Below are 23,689 nucleotides of genomic sequence, written 5' to 3' on the forward strand. Positions count from 1 at the left end.
GTTACATAATTCAAACCCTTTCTCCCACATTCCCCTACCTAGCACTTTATTGCTTCTATATTTGGTATATAATGTATCATTAAATAATTGGTGCTGCTCCTCTGCACTTGTTTTGAATCTGCTATTTTATTTTATCTTCTTATTTTGATTTGAAACACATGGTTAAGAGTGAGATAAGAGGCTTTTAAATAAACAAACAAGACTGTTATTCATTTTAAAGCACTTTTTCATGGTTCAAAGTACTTTGCAATTTGGACTTCAATTGGTGTACCCACAAGCAGAACTGCTCTTACCTCTGGACTTTGGGGCCAAAGTCCAGGGCCTCCACACCCTCTGGGGGCCCCCAAATCCTCTTTAGTCTGTCCTGAGTGGTGTGCTTTGTGCCCTCAAGAACCTATGCGTTAAAAAAAAAAAGATGCTTAACCAGCAGCAGGGGGTCCTCCAAAGGCAGGGCAAGCGTAGCAAGGTTGGAGTGGACCCAGATACAAGATTTTAAAATGGGCCCCCTCAATGAAGAAAATATATATATCCTATGTGCCACAATAGAACATCATCCTAAACTATTTTTAAAAAGGTTTTGTAAATTGTGGATGATGCAAGTCATTTAATGGTACTAGAGAAAGACATGCTGTTCTGGTAGCTCCAGGTCTTAACACTCGCATCAATTTCAGAGGATGAATACAACTGAAGGAAGCCCAGGCGGGTGCACGGCTGGGGGAGTCAGTCATGTGACTTGCCTCTGGGGCCCCCCCAAGGCAGTGGGCCCCCAGACAACTGTCTCCCCTTGCCCTATTATAGTCACGCCCCTATCCAAAGGCCTTTAGGTCCAGGCTCCAAAATTATCTAGGTGCACCTCTGCCCACAAGTGCTACACAAACATCCTGATCCCCACAGAAAATCAGAGGCAGAAAGATAACAGAGGGAAAGCTCCCTTATCACTCACAGTGGTAGTGGATGCTTTAATAAGTGTGGGTTTTCCACCTTGGCATGAAGCTGCAGCGCCCTTTTATACAACTCTCACAAATATAGAAAGCTCCCCCGGGGGGCTTTGCATCTGGGTACCCTGGAGAGAGAGAAGGAGAAGGGACATATAGGATCCCAAACAAAACTGGGTCCCCTTTGCAGTTCGGGATTAAATGTGCGAGTCCTAAAGTATTGTGGCAGACAAAATAGGAAGCAGGAGCCTCTGCTGCACCCCCCCCCCGACCCCCGGTTCCCAGGGAAGAGTTTGCATGATTGCCCGCCAAGAATCTGCTGGGGAGAGGTCTGGGAGGAGCAGCGGGGCTCTGCCGCCGCCTACTACGGTAGCAACAGGCCAAGGAGTCCCCGTTCCTCTTGCTCCTGAGGGCGGGCCGGGATGGAAGCAGGCAGGGTGTTGTTCTTCGCCTTCGCATAGAAGAAAGCCTGAAAAGAGCCGGCGGAGGCGTTGCAGAAGCCGGGAGGCCAGAATTCGCGACCAGGTTTTAAGCCGCGGGGAGTCGAGGGGTGGGGTGGGGTGGGGTGCGGGGGGGAGGAGAGAGATCTGGGGCCACCACTTTGAGGCACTCACGATTCCCCGCTGAAGCGACCAAAACTTCTTCCCTCCGAAGAGTCGTCCCGTTGCCAAGCAACCGTCCGGACAAGCCTAGCCCTGCTTCCCGGGCGGGACGCGAAGAAGGGACGGGCCGCCCGTGTCTCCATGGTTACTGGAAGCGGCCGCTCGCGCTGTGCTCTGGCAGCAAGAAGCCAGTTCGGGCGGCCAGGCTCCAAAGCGCGCCAAGGGCAGGCACAGTTGCGTGTCGCCATCTGGGGACACGTTTGCCCCTTCCTCTTCCTCCTGCCAGTGCCACCTCCACGGCAATGAGCTGGTCTCTCAAGGGCTCGGGAATGTCCTCCTCACCAGCCCGCATCGTTTGCCGCCATACCTTCTTGTGTATCGATTCGTTTGCTACGATTACTGCAAATTAGACTAGCAGTTATTGCACAATCATTAGTACTTCCATCCCTCCTCCTGCCCTGTGGTTAAATACTACTTAAAATATTTCTTTAGTGTTTTAGAGCGTTCAGAGCACTTCACGTACGTCGTTATCTGGCTGTGATCTTTGCAAGCGATTGTTACTGTCTTCATCATACTGCAGTGCAAAAATACAAGGCCATCTAGTGAGTTCGTGTGAGAGGAGGTCGTTATCCTGCAGCAGCAATTTTGGTTCGTGTTGGTATTAGTGTGTTAACGCTTTTTCTAGCCAAGGAGAATCAGCTATTTTAAAAAAAAACTACTAAAGCACTTCGGCGACATCTAGTGTCAATTAAGTGGTATAGTCTGGCTTTTCGTAATCTGTGAATGTTTTAAATTGTTGCTTTAATGGTTCTTTTATTCTGCTTTTATTGTGTTTACTTTGGTGAACTGCCTAGAGCCTTTGGGGTCAGGCCGTATATAAATTAAACAAACAAATAAATAATACAACGTTGAAAGCACCTTCATGGTTGGTTTGTTTTTTAATTTGGTCCAACTCCTGTACTGGTTTTTAAATTTTTTAAGCAAATGGTTGATACGTTTTTAGTAAAACTGTTAGATAAAAATCGAACCAGTGTTTTCCATAAGGGGAGAGAAGGGTATGGACACAGTACTTCCATCAGCATCAGTCTGGTACACTTCACAAATGACTTCTGGCAAAGCACTACTACAGCTTAAAAATAAAGATAGCACAGGCAGCACAAATCTAATACACCCCACTACAATTTTCTGCATTTCAGAGCTCTCTCTTTGTATGTAATACTGTAACCATTGGTGAATTAAATTATATTAATACCGTAACCTTTGGTGAATTGTTGCCAAACTTGGATACAACTTAACTACAGCACCTACACACTTATATCAGCTTATTTTGTATTCAGTTTCTGCTGTCCATCACTATTCCAAAAAAATCACAAATATCTACCCCCAAAAAATCACTTCTACCTTCACCTTTACAAAGCAGGTTTATTTAATTCCAGAATTCTCTAAAATTATTCAATCAGTCAGTCCATAAATACTCCATAAACGCATAATCAACTTGTGGAATTGTCCACTACAAGATATGGTGACAGCCAACAACATGGATGGCTTTAAGAGGGGTTTGGATAACTTCATGGACGAGAGGTCTATCAACAGATACTAGTTGGAGGGCTAAAGGCCACCTCCAGCCTCAAGGCAGGATGCCTCTGAATACCAGTTGCAGGGGAGTAACAGCAGGAGAGAGAGCATTCCAACTCCTGCCTGTAGGCTTCCAGCAGCATCTGGACTCTATGGAATAGTCTCCTGGATAATATCAGAGCTCTCCATGATCTGTCCGCCTTTCTTAAGGCATGTAAGACTGAAATGTTCTGCCGGGTGTTCGGTCGCAGAGATAGCTGGTTGTAGAGTGATCCTGTAATCCATGGTTATTATGTCATATGGAATGAGTATTGTATGGGGTTGTGGTTTATGAGGCTATGTAAGATATGTTTTTATGGAATTGTGTTGCTGTGTATGTTATTGCTTGTAAGCTGCCCTTAGTCCTATGGGAGTAGGCTGACATATAAATCTAACTAACTAAATAAATAAATCTGGTGGGCCACTGTGTGTTTGGATGCTGGACTAGATGGGCCTTAGGTCTGATCCAGCAGAGCTGTGCTTACGTGTGTGAGCCATGGCTGTTTACAGCTGCGGCAGGCAAACTCGGGGAGGGAAGGATCCCCATAATGTACCGTGCACTGTCATGGTACATTATTGGTGCTCCAGGGGACAGGGTGGGGTGGCGCGTCTTGACACCCTGATCTTTGGGGGTACCAGCAGGAGCCAGTGCTCATCTGGACGGGCGATCTGCCCGCTCAAGGAAGGCAGACTGCTCGTATGCAGGGAGGTATTCTCACTGGTCGCAAGAAAGAGCTCACTGACTAGGTAAAAAATAAACCACTCTTTTACCTTGGTTGCACTTGCTGAGTAGCATTCAGAGGAAGGCTGACTGTCATTGGAATGAAGGGGTCTTAAGTTAGCCATAACAAACATATCCCATTAATTTCAACGGCACTTACTCATAACTAATGAGTGTGAATTCTGTCCACTGTATATAGATTCCATTGCTATTAAAATTAGGTCTGTCACCTGATTAAATGAATCTTAGTCAATTAATCAACTGCATTTTATTCTATTAATTTGTTGATTAAATCTGTATATATTCCATATGAATAAATAGTTGTTTTTTTTAAGGCATTATCTCTTCATTTTTAAATTATGCACTCACCTATGGGCAGAAAGTGTCTTAGAAGAAGAATTTCCTCTTGTGTAAAAATTAAAAGACAAATGCCACTTCTAAAATGGTGCCTGCTATCTACCACTTTTGTAGGTGTTTATATTTAAACAAGCCGACCCTGCACAGAGCATCTGTTCGCTCTTTGGGGCCGGCTACTTCTCTCTCTCTCCACCCCCCGTCTCCGGCAGGGCCAAGTGCGGCGGCCGCCGCCAGCGGGCTGAGTGCAGCCGCCGCCCGCCGCCTCGCCTCCACGGCCAGGCCAGGCCAGGCTCGCCGCCGCCACCGTCTGCCCAGCCAGTCAATTCTCCTGGGTGCGCCTTACCCAATCAGGTGCCCCCGCAGCCCAGCCAATCAGCTGAGCTTGCGGGACACACGTTCGAAAGGCACACCCAGGAGAATTATATATATAGAAACCTATTTTAGAAATCTGCCACCCAATTAATTAAAAATCTGCCACCCATTAGTTTAATCTATTACAAATGATTTAATGACAAATGACTGTACTTCTAATTACAAATCATACTGTAGGAGAGTATGTGTATGGAAATATACAAGATTGGCAAAGCTCATGATGGGGTCCTTAGGCCAAAAACTATCAATGGGCACCATAACCAGTGAGGGCTGGGGGAGGTGTGCATGAAAACAGCATCACCATTTACCATACTGGTCCTGCCTAGGAAGAGGGCATCACTGAACTACAGAACCTCTCTTTGCTAAATCAGACATGAAATATACAGTACATTTCATCTGCTTAAAGCTAAAAATTTAGCAATGAAAAATCATTTTAGTTAACCCCTGCTAACTTAGCAAGGAAGCACCTTTTACCGTGGTGATTCTCTTTATTTAGCAGGGGGAGAGTAACTGGCCCTATCCACCCCCAGCACAGTATTTCCAGTGACTGTCGCTGGTGTCTCTTATGTTTCTTTTTAGATTGTGAGCCCTTTGGGGACAGGGAGCCATTTTATTTATCTTATTTATTTGTTATTTCTCTGTGTAAACCGCCCTGAGCCATTTTTGAAAGGGTGGTGTAGAAATCAAATAAATAAATAAATAAAATAATTTTACAAATATGCCAAATCTGTTTAGATATTTTGAGTGGACATTTGTAAGAAGCTAACTAAGGGAGAGACAAAATATTAATCGGTAACAAGACTCAGTAAAGTCAATAAAGCCCAAACTGAGGTCTGTGTTAGTGCATAATGACAGACCTCTTCAATGGTCTGAGCTTCCTCCTGGCATATCAGTTCATGCTTATGCTTCTTCGCACACAACAGTGGGATAAATGACCATTAGCCACTGTAAAATCTGTAATACTGGTATTTTGAAAATATACACACACAATCGATATACTATGGCAGAGTGTAGGTGCTGCTGTGGATGAAATGATACTAGCAGTAGAATGGTGCCACACTGATACTTGTTGGGAGGGAGGAGTATGCATATGAATGCACTTCTCTATAACAAGCTGTACCTGCCAAAATCCCTCCTTCTAACATAACTTAGGTACAGAAGCACTTTCTTCCTTTGTGACCTTTACTGGTCAGCCTAACTAGGGCTCATTTCTCATCTGGTTCCACATGCTTGCCCTTTCATTTTGATTCTGTTCAAGCTTTTTGTTCTAATGAAAGCAAAGGAGAATAAATTATGCATTTTCCTTTTTAAAAAAAATCCACTCTAAAGATCAAATCACTGGAGGAACTTATCTTCTAAAGCACATGCCAGAGCTATCTAAAATGAAAGTTTTCGATGTGATTTCGGCACACTTTGACTGTGACACCGCATAATATAGTTGATCAAAAGACCCCATAATAACCCAGTGAACTCTACCAGCATGTATACCTTGCTCATGAAAGAAACTGCAGCTTAGACTCTACAGGGAAGAAAATGCACTAGTCATAAGACTAGCTCACTGTCTGAAGTGAAATTTATCACTCTGTGAATGCATTGGCTCTCATCCTGAGCTTGTGACTACTGCACACACCTACACCATACCACCTTAAATAGTACAGGAAGGGACAAGCTCAGAATGGTAGGAAAACAACAAAACCCAGTGTTGACTAATCTTGGTATGTTTTGCACAGTATGTAGTCTTGTCCTCTTTCTTTGATCTTTTGTCAATTTAATGTCACAAAATTAATGGTAAAAAGGAACCTATTAATCATAAGGGGTGGGGTACAGAGATAGCAGCTCTCTTTGTTCTTTATTGGCCATGTATGAATGCCCCACTGAGAGACCTTAAAGGCCAAGTTGAAGACCGTTCATCCTGGAGAGAATCTATCTATGTGGTTGCTTGGAGTCGACACCGACATGACAGCACCCAATCAATCAATCAATCAAGAGAACTGGAACACACTGAGATAATAACTGAGAAATGGTTAGAGGGGAAGCATGTCAACAGGTCCTATTGAGTTTTTATGGCTAGGGTTCAGTGACTAGAGACCCCTGGGCCCTTAAAGAAACCACTGTCATCTCACGTTGCCAATATAGGAGCAAAGGAGAGTCAGAGAAAGTTGCATCTCCAGCAACAGACTGTGCTGGAGTACAGCTTTAAAGGTGAAATGGAGGCATCCATAGAATTGATTCTCCAAGACGTGCAACTTGGGATGCATGGTGGACCTCTCACGAGAGTAGCTGCACCACTCATGAGAGTTCCAGGCTTTGGGTGGCTGGTGAGGAGGCTGCTAGCTGCCAGGTGAAGCCCTGCCGGCCTGAGGAGGCAGCCTGTGGAAGGAGGTGTAGGAGGAGGTGGTGAATGGCCAGCCAAAGGAGGCTGGCAGGGGGACTAGGGGCGCAGATGCTCTGTGCCCGGTCAGCTGCTTGGTTTATTATGCTGCCTTTCACAAAGCCTTCTCTTCCTTCATCTACACTTCTCTCAAGTTCCTGTATCTCTTTCTGTGTCCCCTTCAGGGGGCCACCATCTTGCTTCAGGGCTGCCTGCCCATTAACTTTCTTTTTCCTCAGGATCTCTTCCATGTCCTCAAACTGGCCCATATTCCTAGCCATTTGGCACAGTCGAGGTTTTCTTTCACAGAAGCTCAAGCTTAAGCATTCTGACAGCTTTATTACCTTAATAGATGAAATGCTTGTGAGCATGTCATATTCCCTCACACCAGTTCAGCCCTAAGTGTCAGAGTTATGCACAGCATCCCCTGCTACCTGGGCAAAGAGGCACCTTTTTAAAGTGGAGATACTCTTTATTTAGCAGGAGGAGAGCAACTGGCCCTATCCACCCGCAACACAGCATCCCTCCCCCCAGTGGCTGCAGCTGGTGTCTATCTTTTGCTGCTTTGTAGATTGTGAGCCCTCTGGGGACAGGGATCCATCTTATTTATGCAGCGGCATAGCAAGGTTGGAGCGGGCCTAGAGACAAGATTTTAAAATGCCCCCCCCAACTGAAGCTCAGCTCATGAAGTAAAGAATTCTTAAATAAGGCTAAATAGTGGTAACAAAAAGTATAGCAAAATTTATCTACAGTGGTCCCTCGACTTACGAAGTACTCGACATCTGAAGATTTTGACATACAAACGACAAAAAATACTGGAAGTCGTTGCCGGTTTAGATGTGGCTTCCTCGACCTACGAATTTTTAGATGCGGTTTCCTCGACCTACGAATGTTTCCGGACCTCCGTGGATGCGCTTTTCGACTTACGAAAATTCCGACCTACGAACGTGTGTTTGGAACGGATTATCTTCGTAAGTCGAGGGACCACTGTATATCTATCTATCTATCCATCCTATGTGCCACAATAGAACATCATCCTAAATTATCTTTAAAAAGGTTTTGTAAATTGTGGACGATGCAAGTCATTTAATGGTACTAGAGAAAGACATGCTGTTCTGGTAGCTCCAGGTCTTAACACTCACATCAGTTTCGGAGGATGAATACAACTGAAGGAAGCCCGGGCAGGTGCATGGCTGGGGGAGTCAGTCATGGGATTTGCCTCTGGGGGGCCTCCCAAGGCAGTGGGCCCCCAGACAACTGTCTTCCCTTGCCCTATTATAGTTACACCCCTATATTTATGTATTTATTATTACTCTATGTAAACCGCTTTGGAAACCGCTTGCTGCAAAGTGGTATTATACTGGTACAATTATGCCAATATACTCAAGCTGGGGAGCGTTTTCAGTGTTCTACCATTTTAAGCCCTGAACATTCTATTGTTTAAAAAAAGCAAAACCGTTTGTCCGATCTGCCTGGCCATCAGCACACATTCACTAGGTGACAAGGGACACCTCTCCTGCAAATCTGGTGAAGATCTGCTGAAAAGGAGCTTAGATCAAGCAGATTAATGTTTTTCTTTTTTTGAACAGGGCTTTTAACGGTTGGTGTCGCGACATTTTTTCGGACTGAGGAAGTGCTATTTAAATGATTTTGTAGTCCATTTGCATAGATTCAGCCCTTAGCCTGCATGCCAGCAAAGTGCCTTTTGTATATCACCATGGGACCGGATTGATTTTTATTTTACAATTGATCCTCAATGCTGGGTTTTAAGAGGCAGAAAAATGCATTTTTAGTGCTAATAGAATCTGTGCAGTAGCAAGTTTGAGGTTACAGCGCCCACAGCACTGCCCACAATAAACATGGCAACTGACTTACTGCCCCAACCTTGCTGCTCTTGCCCGCCGCTCCCACCCACCACTACGATCTTCTGCCCCAACCCTGCTACCACCTGCAGCTTGCCTCGGCCCCCAGCAAGCTGGCATTTCTAGCCTCCGCCCCCAGGGGAGGCCATCACAGAGGCCACATGCACAGAGGCCATTACCTCTGGGATGGGGCAGCTGGCAGGAACCTGCCCTCATGTCCTCACTCATTCAGACGTGTGCCTCGCCCCAACAGCAGCAGCGTTTCCTGCTGGCTGCCCTGGCCTCTATCCCCAGGGCTCTGATGGCCTCTGCACATGCATGAAGGTCATCTGAGCCCTGGGGACGGGGCAGCTGGCAGGGACTGCCAGGACATGCACGATGGAATGGGTGAAGGATGTGTGTCTGTATACATGCCTGTGTGTGAAGGGCTGTGTCACTTTTGTACAACTTCTACACTATTTTGCTAACACCATCCAGAAGGAAGTTAAATCAAGCAGGAGAATTGTGAGGTTTATGGGAAATTTCTGGGGAAGATAATCTGTAGTTTTGGACATGGTTGTTCAAGCACTTGTTGTTTCTAATTATTGTTGGTCCTATGCTTAAAATCACCAATGCATAATTAAATTCCAGGTTCAAGCATATATAAGCACTGAAAGAACAGGACACGTTCACACTTTTACCAGACTTCTTGTGAATACAACAGGGTGATTATAGGATAAATGATAAACAATATTGAATAAGGCCTAATATACGTTACCACAATGTGAAGTAACTACAGTGGCAGGCTGGTAATACTAGCATGGGAAGTGACCACACTCAGTCAGTCTACACACATGATCACCCCACTTCAGATGTTACTTATTAGCCCAGTGTAGGAAGCAATCACACCACAATGGCTCCCATAGTCACTGCTATACAGGATGCCTGTTGCACCTTACTCCAGAGACTCCAAATGAGATGCGGCTTAGCTAAAACCAATAATAAAACATCTCAAAATAAAACATGTAAAACCTTAAGGCAGGGTTCTCAAACTCCAGTCCCCAGATGTTGGACTGCAACTCCTGTTATCCCCCAATCATTACTGGAATAGTGTATCAGGGGAGGTGTGATCATGTCCTTCCAGTAACATAGGAATACCGGTTGCATTACCTTTCCTTACTCATATTTTTTATTGAGCAAGTAAGACAGCATCTGGAAAACTGATGAAGATGATCATACGTTCTGGGGTGGCTTCTCCTAGTGCTTTGTTTCATTAGTCAAGTATAGGGAAAGATTAACTATGCCATCAAGTCGATTTCAACTCTTGGCGCCTACAGAGCCCTGTGATTTTCTTTTGGTAGAATACAGGAGGGGTTTACCATTGCCTCCTCCCACACAGTATGAAATGATGCCTTTCAGCATCTTCCTATATCGCTGCTGCCCAATATAGTACCAGCGGGGATTCAAACCGGAAACCTTCTGCTTGTTAGTCAAGCATTTCCCTGCTGCGCCGCTTAAGATGCTTAACGTTCTTTAAATGCATCCTGAAGATCTGTTTTGAATGTTCTTTAAATAACCCTTCAAAACAGATCCTCAGGTTGCAGAATTTGTCACAATGAGTAATAAATAGGTAGATTGTTCACAGTAAAAAATATGAGGGATTTCTACCACTTGAAATATTATTTGTACATCAAATAGTTCCATTAGCTGCATTATACTCACAGTAAGGACTCTAGGGTAACCAGAGGCCAAGTTGGCCAGTGCTACTGTACCTTTAATAGTTGTGCAGAAAGTTTTGAAAGGTGGAGCTTGTCATGCACAACTAAGAAAACCTGCACCTGCTGAAATGACTTCTTCTATATGTATAGGGGTCTTCAACTGTTACAGGTGATTGTGCTAATTACACTCACTTTTTTTTTTTAGCCTTCTTTCCTTAAGGAAAGTAAACTTATGAGATCACCCAGCATTCTGTGTTCATGTGCCTCCCCCCACCCCTTAACTTCGCAATGCTTGGACCAATATGAACCAAATTGGGTACAGTTGTAGGGACACATCAACAGCATTGTTTGTAATGATGTAATCCACCCTAATTCAAGCTGGTGGACACACGAACATTTGAAGCACAAGTGGGCTAACTTGTGGACCATCTAACTGATTAGAACCAAATTGGGCACAGTTGTAGGGGCACATATAGGCACCTCAACAGCATAGTTTGTGATGATGTCATCCGATTCCAGATGATGGATGCATGAACATTTGAGGCATAACTAGTCTAACCTGAGAACTGCATAACCAATTTGAACCAATTTTTCTATAGCTGTAGGGACACATAATTTGTAATGATGTCATCCACCACAATGACAAACTTAAGTGGCCTAATTAATTGTGGCCTAAACTTGGGTTAGGGCGGTATAAAAATGTGCTAAATAAATAAATATCAATTAAGATAATTGATAATTATCAATTAAGGTAATTATCAATTAAGATTATAGTCAAAGGAAAGTAGGCAGATTAGTTCGTATAGCAGGTAATTGCTTCTGCTCCCTGAGCCACCATTTTGCATCTGGCTTCATCCCCTACCTTTATTTTGCACCTGGCCCTGATTGGTGAACCTCAGGGTTTCAGTAAAACATCAAGTATGTTGCCATATTTGGCTTATTTTAAGCCAAATTTTGGGTTACGGCCCATTTGACCCACGAGTATACCCCTTAGGTTCTGGCAACAACCCACAAGTCTGCCCATGCCTGCAACAGGCCAAGTGATGCAGCAGCTGCATTGTCTGTCCAAGCATTTAAGGGTTAGGCACTATCTCCACGCAAGGATTGAGCAACCATTGGAAGGGACAAGAAGTATGAAGCCCCTCCTCATTTCAAAGACGTTAAAATGGTTTTATTGATACCTTAAATTCAACCAAATATGTTGGAAAAGACAGCAAGCTTTTGAGTTGCCAGAGCTGGAAATTTTCAACAAGTCTGAGCTTAGGGCTTACACTTTTTTCTCTGGTCCTGCTCCTGGATATCTACCAGGAGGTCAAACACACCAAAATTTAAAAGATGAAGATTTTCCTGGTATGGAGGCCAAGTGGTGGGGAAATATCATCTGCTACATCTTTGTATGTGACAATGGACTGTTAAAAGTACAGAAGCAGCAGGGCAAATTAAAAACAACAACAGTGGAAATTCTACCAGGGGGAGCGGAAAGTAGAATATGAGGCACTGACACTGAAGTATGTAATGATGATAATGTTCTAAGAGACAGGCAGCGCTTCAAGGTAGTACCGCTGTGATCAAAGTATTCTTTTGAAGCTCATTGCGCTTGCTTTGTGGCGTTCAAAGTTTGCTTCAGCATCAGACAAGAGACAACAAACCCCAAGCAAACTGAATCCAAATCAGTTTCATACAGCTAAATAGCAGCTATGTTACATATACATCTCCCAAAAGCATTATGGGATATCATGAAATAATTCTTCTGCAAGAGAAGGATAAATAATGGCTTTCATTAAGAATATCTTCTCCTGTACTGAGCATAGTCAAACCAGTTAATCATGTTAATGGTCGAGATTCAGGAAAAGGATGAGGCCTTAAAGAAAAATCATTCCACAGAAGTGAACTCTCATTCACAGGAGGAGTCATTCTCTCCTCATTCCCTGCTCCCCAGATCCTTTAGGAGAGGAGGATGCAGTTCAGCAGCAGATGGTTCACTCCAGCGTCAGCATCATCACTGTAGGCAACACCAAAGTCATTGTCAAGGCGGGGAGGGACAGAAACAGCCCCCCAGAACGGCTGGTGTCTGACTGGATGTGACTGGATTGCCCATGGCCCCGAGGCTGGGGCTCTACAGTAATATATCCATTAATGATGCGAATCCGAGGAGGTGGATCTGTGGCACTGCAAGGTACGAGAGAGAGAGAGAGAACTGTGATTAGATGTTATTCACAATAAAGCAAGAGACGAGATACTGGCCAAAGTACTGTCTGCACAACAGGGCAGGATTACACCTTACAAGAAGCACAAAGCTTCTACCAAAAATGGCAGCAGCATGACAAGTTCCTTCACCTATAAAACAGAGTAAAACTGAGCCCAGCTCCTGATGTTATCATGCCGTGTGTTTGCCTGTTCCCACTTGCAGTAGCCAATGTTGTCAAGTGAGGCAAGGAAATGTGCAGCATGATGTGGTGACAACCTGGGCTTTTACTACACGTTTGCTGAGAGGGAGTATTTGAAAAGGAGTGCTACAGGTTAACACCTGTTTTTAACTAAGCCGAGTCATCGTAGTGTCCAGAAGCATAATCCAGAACTTCTTACCTGTAGACTAAGGCTGCAACCATATACACCCTTACTAGAGAGTGAGCCCCATTGGGCACAGCATGACTTCTCAGGAAATATGCAGAGGATTGCCCTGCAGGTACCCAGAACATTACAAAAGCAAAGGGGTTTGGGGACTAAAGATAAAAGTAAAGTGTGCCATTGAGTCAATATTCCTGGTGGCCACAGAGCCCTGTAGTTTTCTTTGGTAGAATACAGGAAGGGTTTACCATTGCCATCTCCCACACAGTATGAGATGATGCCTTTCAGCATCTTCCTATATCACTGCTGCCCAATACAGGTGTTTCCCATAGTCTGAGAAACATACCAGTGTGGATTCGAATCAGCAACCTCTGGCTTGCTAATCAAGTCATTTCCCCGCTGCGGCATTAGTTGGCTTTGTTTTTGTACTACAACTCCCAAAATCCTCAGCCACAGTGGTCAATAGCCAGGGATTATGGGAGTTGTAGGCCAACATCTGCAGAAGGGCCAAAGCTGAGCACCCTTGGTCTAAATATTCAGAATTTACCAACTCATAATAAGATCTATTATGTGACATCTATAAATGTGTTGACAGAGGGCCATGGATTCAGTTTAAGAGAGTTGTTTGCATTACATTCAGATATAATTTTAAACCAGGCTTATTTATTTATTTATTTATTTATTTATTTATTTAAAAATCTGGTTTCAAGTTTAAAAATCATTTTTTAAAAAAGCAACATCTATCTACTCTGTTTTAGCAAAACATCAAACAATGGTGCGTGGTGGAGGAAAGCACACATAAAATATGACCACCAATTAAACACAATGTTCACAAAGAGTAATGCCAAGAACATTAAGAACTTTTCTCATGGCAGAAAACAACACTTGAGTTAGTGTGAGTACCCCTCATTCTGTTTGGCATGAGTGCAGAAGAGGCTACGTTATAAGTAACTGCCAAATATTTATCCCCACCCAGACATTTAATTTAATTGGCTCAAACTAGAATTTAATAATATTTATTTTATATGTTGGAAAAAATGAGACAGCTATAGCAAATGCCTTGTTTTGACGGGGGGAGATACACAGCAAGAAGTGTTATATAATGTGGGGTTAGGCAGGAGGAGAACTGTAGTTCTCCACACATATCTTTCTGTGGGATCCCTGATGTTCAGCTTCCTGTGACTGGGATGGGGAACAGATTTTTCTGCCATCAGAACTAGTAGCCATGCTTTACTTTCTCCCAAATATGTGAACTACCACCACTCACTTGTCTGGGAGAAAGTAAAGAGGTGAATATGGAGAATATTGGACTGTGGGACGTTAACTGTGCCTGCCTTCTGGTGACACTAGCTAATGAGAGCAATGTCTGCATCATGCTGTCCTTTCATTTAAGTAGCATGAGGATTCTGTTTAGTGATGGGTGTACCCTTCCTAACTCAATTCAGATTGGGCTTAGAGAACCTCAAATACTGGAATAGCAGCTCAGTTTATCTGAGTCCAATTTGGACCCTACTGTGCTCCCAGTGATTACTGGGTCTATGAACTCCCAATATTCACTCCCAAGCCCCTGTAGCCTGCCCCATTGCTCCCTTTCAACTTGAATGAATGTCTTACATAATCCGTGCATACATCAGGTATGTGTTGTAGAGTCAACATCTACATAGGAACATAAGAATGGCCCTCCTGAATCAGGCCAAAGGCCTATCTAGTCCAGCATCCTGTTTCACACAGTGGCCCACCAGATGCATCCAAGAAGCCCACAGGCAGGGAGTAAGGGCTTGCCCTCTCTCCTGCTGTTGCTCCCCTGCAACTGGTTTAGCGGCACCTTGTTTCTCCATGAGTTCCATTGACTCCTGAGAGGCAAAGAAAATGGTCTGCAGCCCGACACAAAGTTGAGTCAAGGGACAAAAATGGTTCTCACTTCATCAGGGACCATCATAGATGGGGCTGGTTTAGCAAATGATCCTCAGTGGCATACTGCACTATAGAACTTTACTTGCTGTTTTTGTTATTTATCATTTCTATTTATTTAAAATATTTATACCCTTCCGCTCCAGTACACTACTGCTCAGGGCAGCTCACAATAATATATACAATATCCAATAAAAGCAATAAAATTAACCAAATTAAGTGAACCAGTTAAAAGTCCGGTTAAAAACCACAGTCAGTATTAAAATGCAGATTAACAATGTTTAAAAGCTAAAAATTGAGAATTATAAGAACTAAAAACTAAAGAACCTACCAGATATAACCACAGACGGGGCATTAAAAAGCCTCTTTAAAAAGATGCATTTTTAGTAGTTGTTTTTTTAAACACTGAGGGAGGAAGCATGGCGAAGCTCTTCAGGGAGGGCATTCCAAAGCTGAGGGGCCACAACCAAAAAGGCCCTGTCTCTAGTTCCTGCCAACCAGCTCTCTGTTAGTGGCAGGGCCATAACAGGGCCAGAGATTATGAACGAAGGGCCCTGGCAGGTTCATATGGGCGAATGTGGTCTGACAGGTACCCCAGCCCCAAGCCGTGTAGAGCTTTAAAGTTCAAGACCAACACCTTGAATCTAGCTCAGAAGCAGACCAGTAACCAATGAAGCTGCTGCAGGATGGGTGTGATACTCATGAAGCGACTTGCACCCACAAGCATCCTTGCAGCAGCATTCTGGACCAGCTGAAGCTTCTGAACAGTCTTTAAGGGCAGCCCCATGTAGAGTGCATTGCAGTAGTCCAATCTGGATGTTATCAACACATGAGTGACTGAGGTCAGGTCTGACTCCTCCAAATAGGGTTGCAGCTGTAGTTGGTAAGAGGCGCTTCTGCACACCACCGCCACCAGCACCTCCAAGGACAATGTCGGGTCCAGAAGCACCCCCAAGCTGCAGACTTTGTCTTTCAGGGGAGTGTGACCCCATCCAAGACCAAGACCAGATTTACTTCATTACTCAGATGATCAGTTTTTTACTTTTCTATGTAAATGAGTGGCTACCATCCATTTTTAAAGGGAAAAATAAATTGCTGCACATGAAGAAGAGGTTACAGAGCAAGGGAAAAACCTGCCCATCATTCATAACACTCAGTGGCCCAGCTACGTACACCACAGGTGAGGAGCCAATGACCCTAAATCCAATTCTGAAGTCAGCCCCGGAGTTGTAGAGGGCGTGAATGTATTTACAGTGCTCCCGCACATTATGGAAGTAGGTTCAGGAAGGTGGGAATGTGGACATCCCCACTTGCCTCTGTCACTAGTACAGAGCAGATCCGCTCTGAGCTTGTGCAGAGTGCTTTTCTTCTTCCTGCAGCTTGGGAGCAAGGCTCTCATGAAGGTGTGAGCCCCTGTAACACTTCTTTTAATAATAAAGAACTGTCTTCACTATCTTCACCCCAGCCCCAGCAGTATTTCCGAGAATCCATTCAACTTTAAACACACACACACACACACACACACACAGACTGTTTAGGACTGATGGCACTACTCTACGCTAAACCTTGTGCTAGGACTCTGACCATAATCGCTCTGAAGAATAACGCTTTACACATGCTGGCCAGAGCTAATCCATCTACACCGACCAGCACAACCTGAGAATCTGAAGCTTTCCGCCCCGCTACCTTGAAGTCCTTCCCTTTTTCCTTTGCACTTTTTTTTAGGCTTCCCTGTTGAAAAAAAACAGGCCAGAAGTAAATGGAATAAGGAAAGATGACACATATGGAAAAGGGAGAGCAAGGAAAAAACCAAAGCAGAAGAGGCCAGCAAAATTAGAACCAGACCTCACAAAGCTCAGGCATGCAGAAGCAAAGGGCCAAGGGAGCAGCCACTCACGCGCACAGAAGTGTGAGTCGGGTGCATCCCCTTGCACAGGCTGAAGCAAGAAGCTGACATCAGCTTGAATTCCACCCCCAGCTTAGAAATGCTAGGCAAAAACCGTTGTTAAACTGTTCAGGCAAAACCCAAACTGAGCGCACATGCCAACCAATAAAAGAGAAAGCATATTCGTCTCACTTAGGCCGGTACCATCCAGCTGCCACACACTGTTTCCAGCTTTGTGTTGGCCAAATGCATTAAGGGGTGGGGGGAGGCTGAGAACTTGAGGGCAATTAGTATCCCTTTTAAACACTTATCTCTCCTTAGCTAAAAGCCCCCATAGGACACTCACATGCTAGTGGAAAGGAGCCAGCTGGCAATTTAACAGAGGAATGGCTCAGACAGCAGTTACATCGAGGTAGGAGCTCAGACTGAGCAATGCCGGGAGAACCACTGCAGAACTGCAAAGAATCAGAAGCTAGGCCCTTCTTTGTTCATTGCACAAACTCCATTAGTCGAACGCCGCGCAACAAAGCCAACAAGTTTGCTTATACACCTCTACAAGTAATTTAATCTACATGGTTTTATTTAAGGGTAAATTAAGGATAAGGGTTTTTATTTAAGCTAGGATATTAACCAGAAATTGTGAACACACGGAAAGAAGGTCGATCGGTGCATTTTAACAATATGACAAAGCACCAGAGAGAAGGGTATTCCTATTACTAATAAAAAACCAAGAGCTTCTGATTATGATATATGTACTTATCACCACAAATGATAATCAGAAATTTTTTTCATCACTCAGACCAATAACGTTTTCTTGAATTTATTTCTGTTAAGATCTGTTTATTGTAATACAAGTGTATTTACTACCTGTCTTGTATAGTTTTCCATTTATCTTATTTACAGTTTTACTATTAAGGGGTTCTTTGCTAGCCTGAAAACACCCCTTCCTTTCTTTTTTGCCTTAATACCTAGCATTATAATCCCCCATTTAACAGAAGGAGGTTAGGGGAGGTGTTCAAGGCTATAAAGATAATGGTTTGCTTAAGGAGTTCAGGGCTAAGTCAACATCTGAACAAGGGACTTCCCATCTCACACGTAATACACACAAACTTAGTCACTACATTACACCAGCTCTGCATAATCACAGCTGATGCAGCAATACGGCATTTATGTTGCAATAATAGCGTCATCTGATGAATTCTCTTGGTCATGCCGGCACAGCTGTTAAAGTGACTTGGAGCCCTCCCAAGGGGGGAAAAAAGAAAAAGAACATCACATCCCTCACTTCGATGCACAAGAGCATTGCTGTCCACCTCCACTAGCTCATTACCTTTCCTCGATGCGTACCCAGAGGTCATTGAACTGGCGCAAGCGCTGCTTTTTCTGATGCTTCTTTTTCTTCTTTTTGTATTTCCTGTCTACTTTCTCCAGCAGGTCAAGGCTTTCTGGAAGCAGCAAGTGAGGCAAGAGCGCCTGCTCTTCCTCCTCCTCCTCCTCCTGTGGATATGGCTGGGGAGGGCTGAGCTCCTGGGAGATGATGTAGGAGGCATATTCCGGGGGAGATGATGAGAGGGCGGACAGTGCTTTCTGACTCTTCCCACTAGAAGTTAACAATGAAATATTGTTCAAATACATCTGCATTTCAAGGATGGGTGGGTGTTTCCTCAAAGTTCAGATATGAAGAAACATCATATATGAGACTCAAAGATGCTTATTTGTAAGTTAACATTTCACCTCATTGGAAAATGCCAGAAATTTCCAAATTGCAACAATACAATACATTCTTTTTCTTTAAAAGCTTAGATTGTTTAGCTTCTTGTAAGCAATAATACTGTACAAAAAAGAGAGAATCTGGCACATTGAGAGAGAGAGAGAGTGTCTAGTACAATAAAGCAGACTGGGGGCCACCCTTTCATGAGGCAAGGTGAGACAATTGCCTCAGGCGGCAGATTCTTGGGGCACCAGCAGAGCAACAAGATGTTCCTTGTCACCTTCAGAGCATCAATTCAGGACTGGCATGACCCTTGCAAGCTTCTCAAAAGAGTGCCTCTCCTCTCACTCCTTGCAAAGCTTGTAAGCAGCACAAGGAGAGGAGAGGATACTGCTGGCAACCTCTTTCAACTGCATCTTCACGCCACTTTCAAAGCTTGCACGGGTCAATTTTGAAAGAGGCTGGCCCTCATCTGGGGCATCGAGCAAGGCAGCATTTGATACCTCACTTCAGGTGCAGCGGTACATCTTCGGCTACCCATGAAGAAGGGTAACCTTAATATTGTGGACCGACAAATATCACTAAAACAAAACTCTTTGTTCCGTCAACAGGAAGCATATTTGCCTTCCACAGAAGTGAAAGGAATATGCACTTTTCAGGAAGACTGCAAACCTGCACCCTTAAGAACACAATAATCATGGGTTGGTGGCAGAGGTAGCAAAAACTCTGGACTAAAGCCCCAGATCCCGCAACTAGAATAAACTAAGCAAAACAGAGTTACACATCAACTTGATTTCCACGTTTCACAAAATGTTCACTTGTGCAGCTTTTAAAAACACGGACTTGCAACTGAGTGCCCTCTTTTTTGTTTGCAGCTGGAAAACAACAGCAAGGCAGCAGACTGAAAAGACACAGAATAGTAGCAGATACAGTAGCTATGCTGAATGAAAAATCCCACCCTGTGACTGGGAGAAATGTTTCCAAAGCTTTTAGCACAACCCCATTTGATCTCTTTTATACTTTGGAACCATGAAAACAAGAAACATGTACCTTAGGATTCAATACAGGGTTGCTAAGCTACAGTTTGGAGATATTTGCATCCCTTTAAAAGTTACAAGGTTACAAGAGATGATGGAGCTGTACGTAGTTTCTCTCATCCCATTCATACACTGGCTCCCCCCAAAAGCCAACCTCCTCCCCACACTTGCTAGGGGGCAAAGTTTGCTATAACAATCGGGGAGGAGGGTGATATCTGACTGGAGCAAGAAAAGCCACCGCTGCATTGTCTCTCCCAGCCTCAAACCTTTAAAAAGAAAGCACATCACCCCCAGGCTGCAATTTTGCAACCCTACAAGCAAGCTTCCGCTGGCTTTTTAGTTGTCAAAGTGATCCCAGCCATGCAGATTTCCCAGAGCCTCTGTCACTGTCTAACAGCAATATTAAAAGTGCACTAGAATACAAAGTTTAAAACTGTCCCATGCAAAAGATCATACTTATCCACCTTGAGTACCATTCTCCATTGCAGTTATTCTCAGTTATGTGCCTCATAAAAACTACAGTTACTGTATGTATGAGAAGTTTAAATTTTTTTTAAAGACACCTGTTCACCTAGCATATTACCCCCAGGTGAGGCTGCCTGCTCTGTGTCTCTATTATGCATCGCTCTGGCCTTGCCTCCTTCCAAACAGCCTTCACTGCAGGTGGGCAGTTTTGACTTGTCTTTGTATCATCAGATCATTCAGTCACTTCTGATGCAGACGTACAACCGAATTACTTATCCTCCAAAAGGAAACCCTTTTGGATGCAAGAGTGAAGTGTGACTCCAATTTTAATTCAGGAACAAAGTATGCCTCAGTTATCAGGACTTTGGGAATGACTGTTTTAATGCAAAACCAGATCTCCATTTGATCCACAAGAAGGGCTGGGGAAAATCTACCTTTTAACTCCCCTAATGTTATGGAAAGGTGGCTAGCAGTTGTCAAAGGTAACTAATCAGCACTCAGGTAGTTCTCACAAGCAGCCCCACCCAGGCAGGGCAGTGCTAGCCTGGGTAAGGCTGCTTGTGAGAATCGCCAGGATTGGTCCCGATCCCAGTGCTCCTCAACTGGGTAAGCCCAGGTTTTTATCTCCTCAACTGGGTAAGCCCAGGTTTTTTAAGCTAGAACAAGTATCGATGGGTTTTCTGCCATTTCCAAGGATATACACGATCCTAGTCTGTATTCCAGGCAAACAGATATATTATTTTGAGAAGCAGAATAATTCAGTCAAAGGTAGCCTAAAACATTAGGTATGCTTAAGATTGTTTTCAATCAAAGTCCCCGCCCCCCCAATTATTTATAAATATTTTCATATTTTAATTTTATTTTTAATATTGTATTTTATTGTATTTTACAGTCTGCAGACAGATATGTATTTCTGAAATAAGGGCATGTATGTGCCTTCCTATCCCACCGCCTGGTCGTGTAGGCGCATGGGCTGCCAGCAGCTCTGTTTGGGTTGCCTACAGCCATAGAAGCCAGGGGAAGGAGCGACCCAGCCTCAGGATTTTCCATAATGTACCATGGTGCATTGTGGAACATCAGGAGGCTGGGCATCCTTCCCCTGTCCTCTGGAGTGCCACGCCACTCACTGCAATGTGGACTGTGTGGCTGGGTGAAGGTAGGAACAATCCTGCCTTCCCACCAGCCCTCCACAGTCTTAGCAGAAGTGGTCATGTGAACGACCTCACTGTATAACTTGGCGTACCCAGCCTCACATACTGGCCCAACGGAGACATTACAAAGAAGCGTGAATTAATCCTGGTTAAAACACCCCTGGGCTCAGATGCACCTGTGAGAGAGGGGGATTCTGTTTCCAGTTCTGGCTTAAAACAAGCCAAGATCCACTGTGATGTCTTCTTCCAAACAGTTTACAAAGACAGGACTTGTCCTGTAGCTGAGATTCCACCCTGCAAAGTAGAGGGGAGCACATGTGCACCTGAGACCAGGGGATGTCACAGAGAACCCAGATTAAAAACCAGAACTCTGACAATATATGGACCTGATCATTGTCAATATTTAAATACACAGAGCAATTACTAAAACACTACACCCAGTTCCTTCTAAAATATGTAACCAGAGACAAAGCAACGTCTACATACAGAGGATATTATTTTATTTCTCCAGCAATACTGGACTGAGTTCACAGATGAGACTTTCAGGGCTCTCATCCCTCCAGTTCTCAGGCAAATGGACTCACTGAATATAAAGTTGATTTCAGGCAGACTGATCAAAGACAGAAAAAAAACATGGGATGGAATGCAAGAGCCTCTCAGGAGGTTGTCGGGTAAACTCAGGAGTGACCCTGAATTTGTTTCCCCAAAAAGAAAATGAAGCAGGGAATAGCCCTAGGCTAGGATAAGTGCAAGTGTGTAAGCTTACAATTAACTGACCACTTAGACTGAAATACTCCCCATTGGCTCTGATGAGTCAATGGTCAGTGACTCACTCTTGAAGAATGCTAGGAAGAAAAAGGCCAGGGACTCTTCAGTCTCTGAATATCTCAGAGCGGCAGCAGAAGAATATTCCCTTCTTCCATGGGAACATGGACAGATACCCTACCACTCCTTCTACTTTAAGCTGGTGAATTTCCATTTAACTTTAAGAAATTGACAAGTTAACGAAGTTAAGAGATCAGAAGCAGGTACGTTTCCCCTTGCCCTCCCTTTGGAGCAACACAGTAACACACCCACCCACCCCTGATGCAGACATAACATTTCTGATCTTCTAACCATGGACAGGGGAGTAGAAGTGTGCCATGGGCCCACAAAATCCTTTCCTCTCTCCCATGAATTCCCTCTCCCAGAGCCTTCCATTATTATTATTATTATTATTATTTCTTGTTTACACAGTCAGACAGGTGTTATTGACTGGTTTGTTTTATCCAGACATCGAGTCCTTCTCAAGGACCTGGGATGGCTGAATTTTATCATCAATACTGTTGGTTATTATAGATATCATCGCAAAATATAGGCTGTTCCCAGTAAAGCTGCTTTTTGTAACTGGCTGATGGTGATTTCTGTGGCCCCTATGGTGTTGAGGTGCTCTTCAAGGTCTTTTGGGACTGCACCCAGGGCGCCAGTTACCACTGGGATTATTTGGGTAACTGGCATTATTATTATTAATTCGATTTCTATACCACCCTTCCAAAAATGGCTCAGGGTGGTTTACAAAGAGAAATAACAAACAAATAAGATGGAACCCTGTCCCCAAAGGGCTCACATTCTAAAAAGAAACATAAGACACACACCAGCAACAGTCACTGAAAGTACTGTGCTGGGGGTGGATAGGGCCAGTTACTCGCCCCCTGCTAAATAAAGAGAATCACCACGGTAAAAGGTGCCTCTTTGCCCAGTTAGCATATGGGGTTATTATTTGCTTTAATCATAGTATAGGATTGCATCTGCACTGATGCCAACCATGGTTAATGCTCAGAAGCGTAGAGAGGCTGGTGGTAGCCTGTGTGCGGCCATCGCCGTGGCCCCCTAGCACCATCACCCGCATCTGACAGAGGGGGCCAGCTAGCCACACCCCCGCATCTGATGTCAGATGCGGGGGCGTGGTCTCCCTCCCAAATGAGGCTGTGCAGCCTCATTTGGGAGGAATATCGATCGGCCCCGCTGCGTTGGCAGCGAGACCAGGAGCGGCTCTCCCTGTCTTTAAAGGCAGGAAGAGTTACTCCAGCCATGCTGCCAACGCAGCACAAGCTGATTTCAGTTCCAATGGGGGCTGTGTGGCCGCATTTGGGAATGAAATAACGCCCCTGTGTCTGACGTCAGATGCTGGAGGCATGTCTGGGGCTGCACTCACGGCCCCTGAATGGTGGTGACCTGGGTTCTTTGAACCCATTTGCCCAATGGTGACTCCATCCCTGTTAATGCTAACGAGAATTATCTTCATTACCAGGGCTGACAAACCTGGTTCAAATTTTTTATGAGGCAATTCGGTTATTGTTGATGCAGACATAATAGTAGACCATGGCTAAAGTAAACCAGAGAAAGGAGGAAATTTGTGCAATACAAAGGATGAAAGGGAATGCACATTAT

At 44.3% G+C, this 23,689-nt stretch overlaps 2 protein-coding genes and 1 long non-coding RNA gene across 9 annotated transcripts in view; 1 reads left to right on the plus strand and 2 right to left on the minus strand.

Moving 5' to 3' along the window:
• The window catches only part of DNAH6 (dynein axonemal heavy chain 6), a 353,767-nt gene extending 351,698 nt beyond the window's left edge, over nucleotides 1-2,069 (minus strand). For 2 of the 6 annotated variants that reach the window (XR_008315406.1, XR_008315407.1), the window contains exons 1-3: nucleotides 1,550-2,042; nucleotides 944-1,063; nucleotides 294-394 (exon numbers count right to left, since the gene is read on the minus strand). The gene's annotated coding sequence lies outside the window, so the exon portion shown is untranslated. Of the gene's footprint in view, nucleotides 1-293; nucleotides 395-943; nucleotides 1,064-1,549 lie in introns of all 6 variants that reach the window. The other 4 variants (XM_053291993.1, XM_053291992.1, XM_053291994.1 and 1 more) reach the window with 3 other exon arrangements.
• Nucleotides 1,275-2,454, plus strand: LOC128343251 (uncharacterized). Its single transcript, XR_008315411.1, has 2 exons — nucleotides 1,275-1,460; nucleotides 2,030-2,454. It is a non-coding gene; the product is annotated as an uncharacterized LOC128343251 (long non-coding RNA).
• A 9,226-nt stretch (nucleotides 2,455-11,680) lies between these two features.
• Nucleotides 11,681-23,689, minus strand: part of TRABD2A (TraB domain containing 2A) — a 105,864-nt gene continuing 93,855 nt past the window's right edge. For both annotated transcript variants that reach the window (XM_053289042.1, XM_053289043.1), the window contains exons 6-7: nucleotides 18,226-18,495; nucleotides 11,681-12,700 (exon numbers count right to left, since the gene is read on the minus strand). In XM_053289042.1, the coding sequence (XP_053145017.1) occupies nucleotides 12,511-12,700; nucleotides 18,226-18,495 (460 nt within the window). In that variant the 3' untranslated portion in view covers nucleotides 11,681-12,510. The remainder of the gene's footprint in view (nucleotides 12,701-18,225; nucleotides 18,496-23,689) is intronic.

The sequence above is a fragment of the Hemicordylus capensis genome, chromosome 2 (assembly GCF_027244095.1).
Source record: "Hemicordylus capensis ecotype Gifberg chromosome 2, rHemCap1.1.pri, whole genome shotgun sequence".
In the NCBI taxonomy this organism is placed as follows: Eukaryota; Metazoa; Chordata; class Lepidosauria; order Squamata; family Cordylidae; genus Hemicordylus; species Hemicordylus capensis.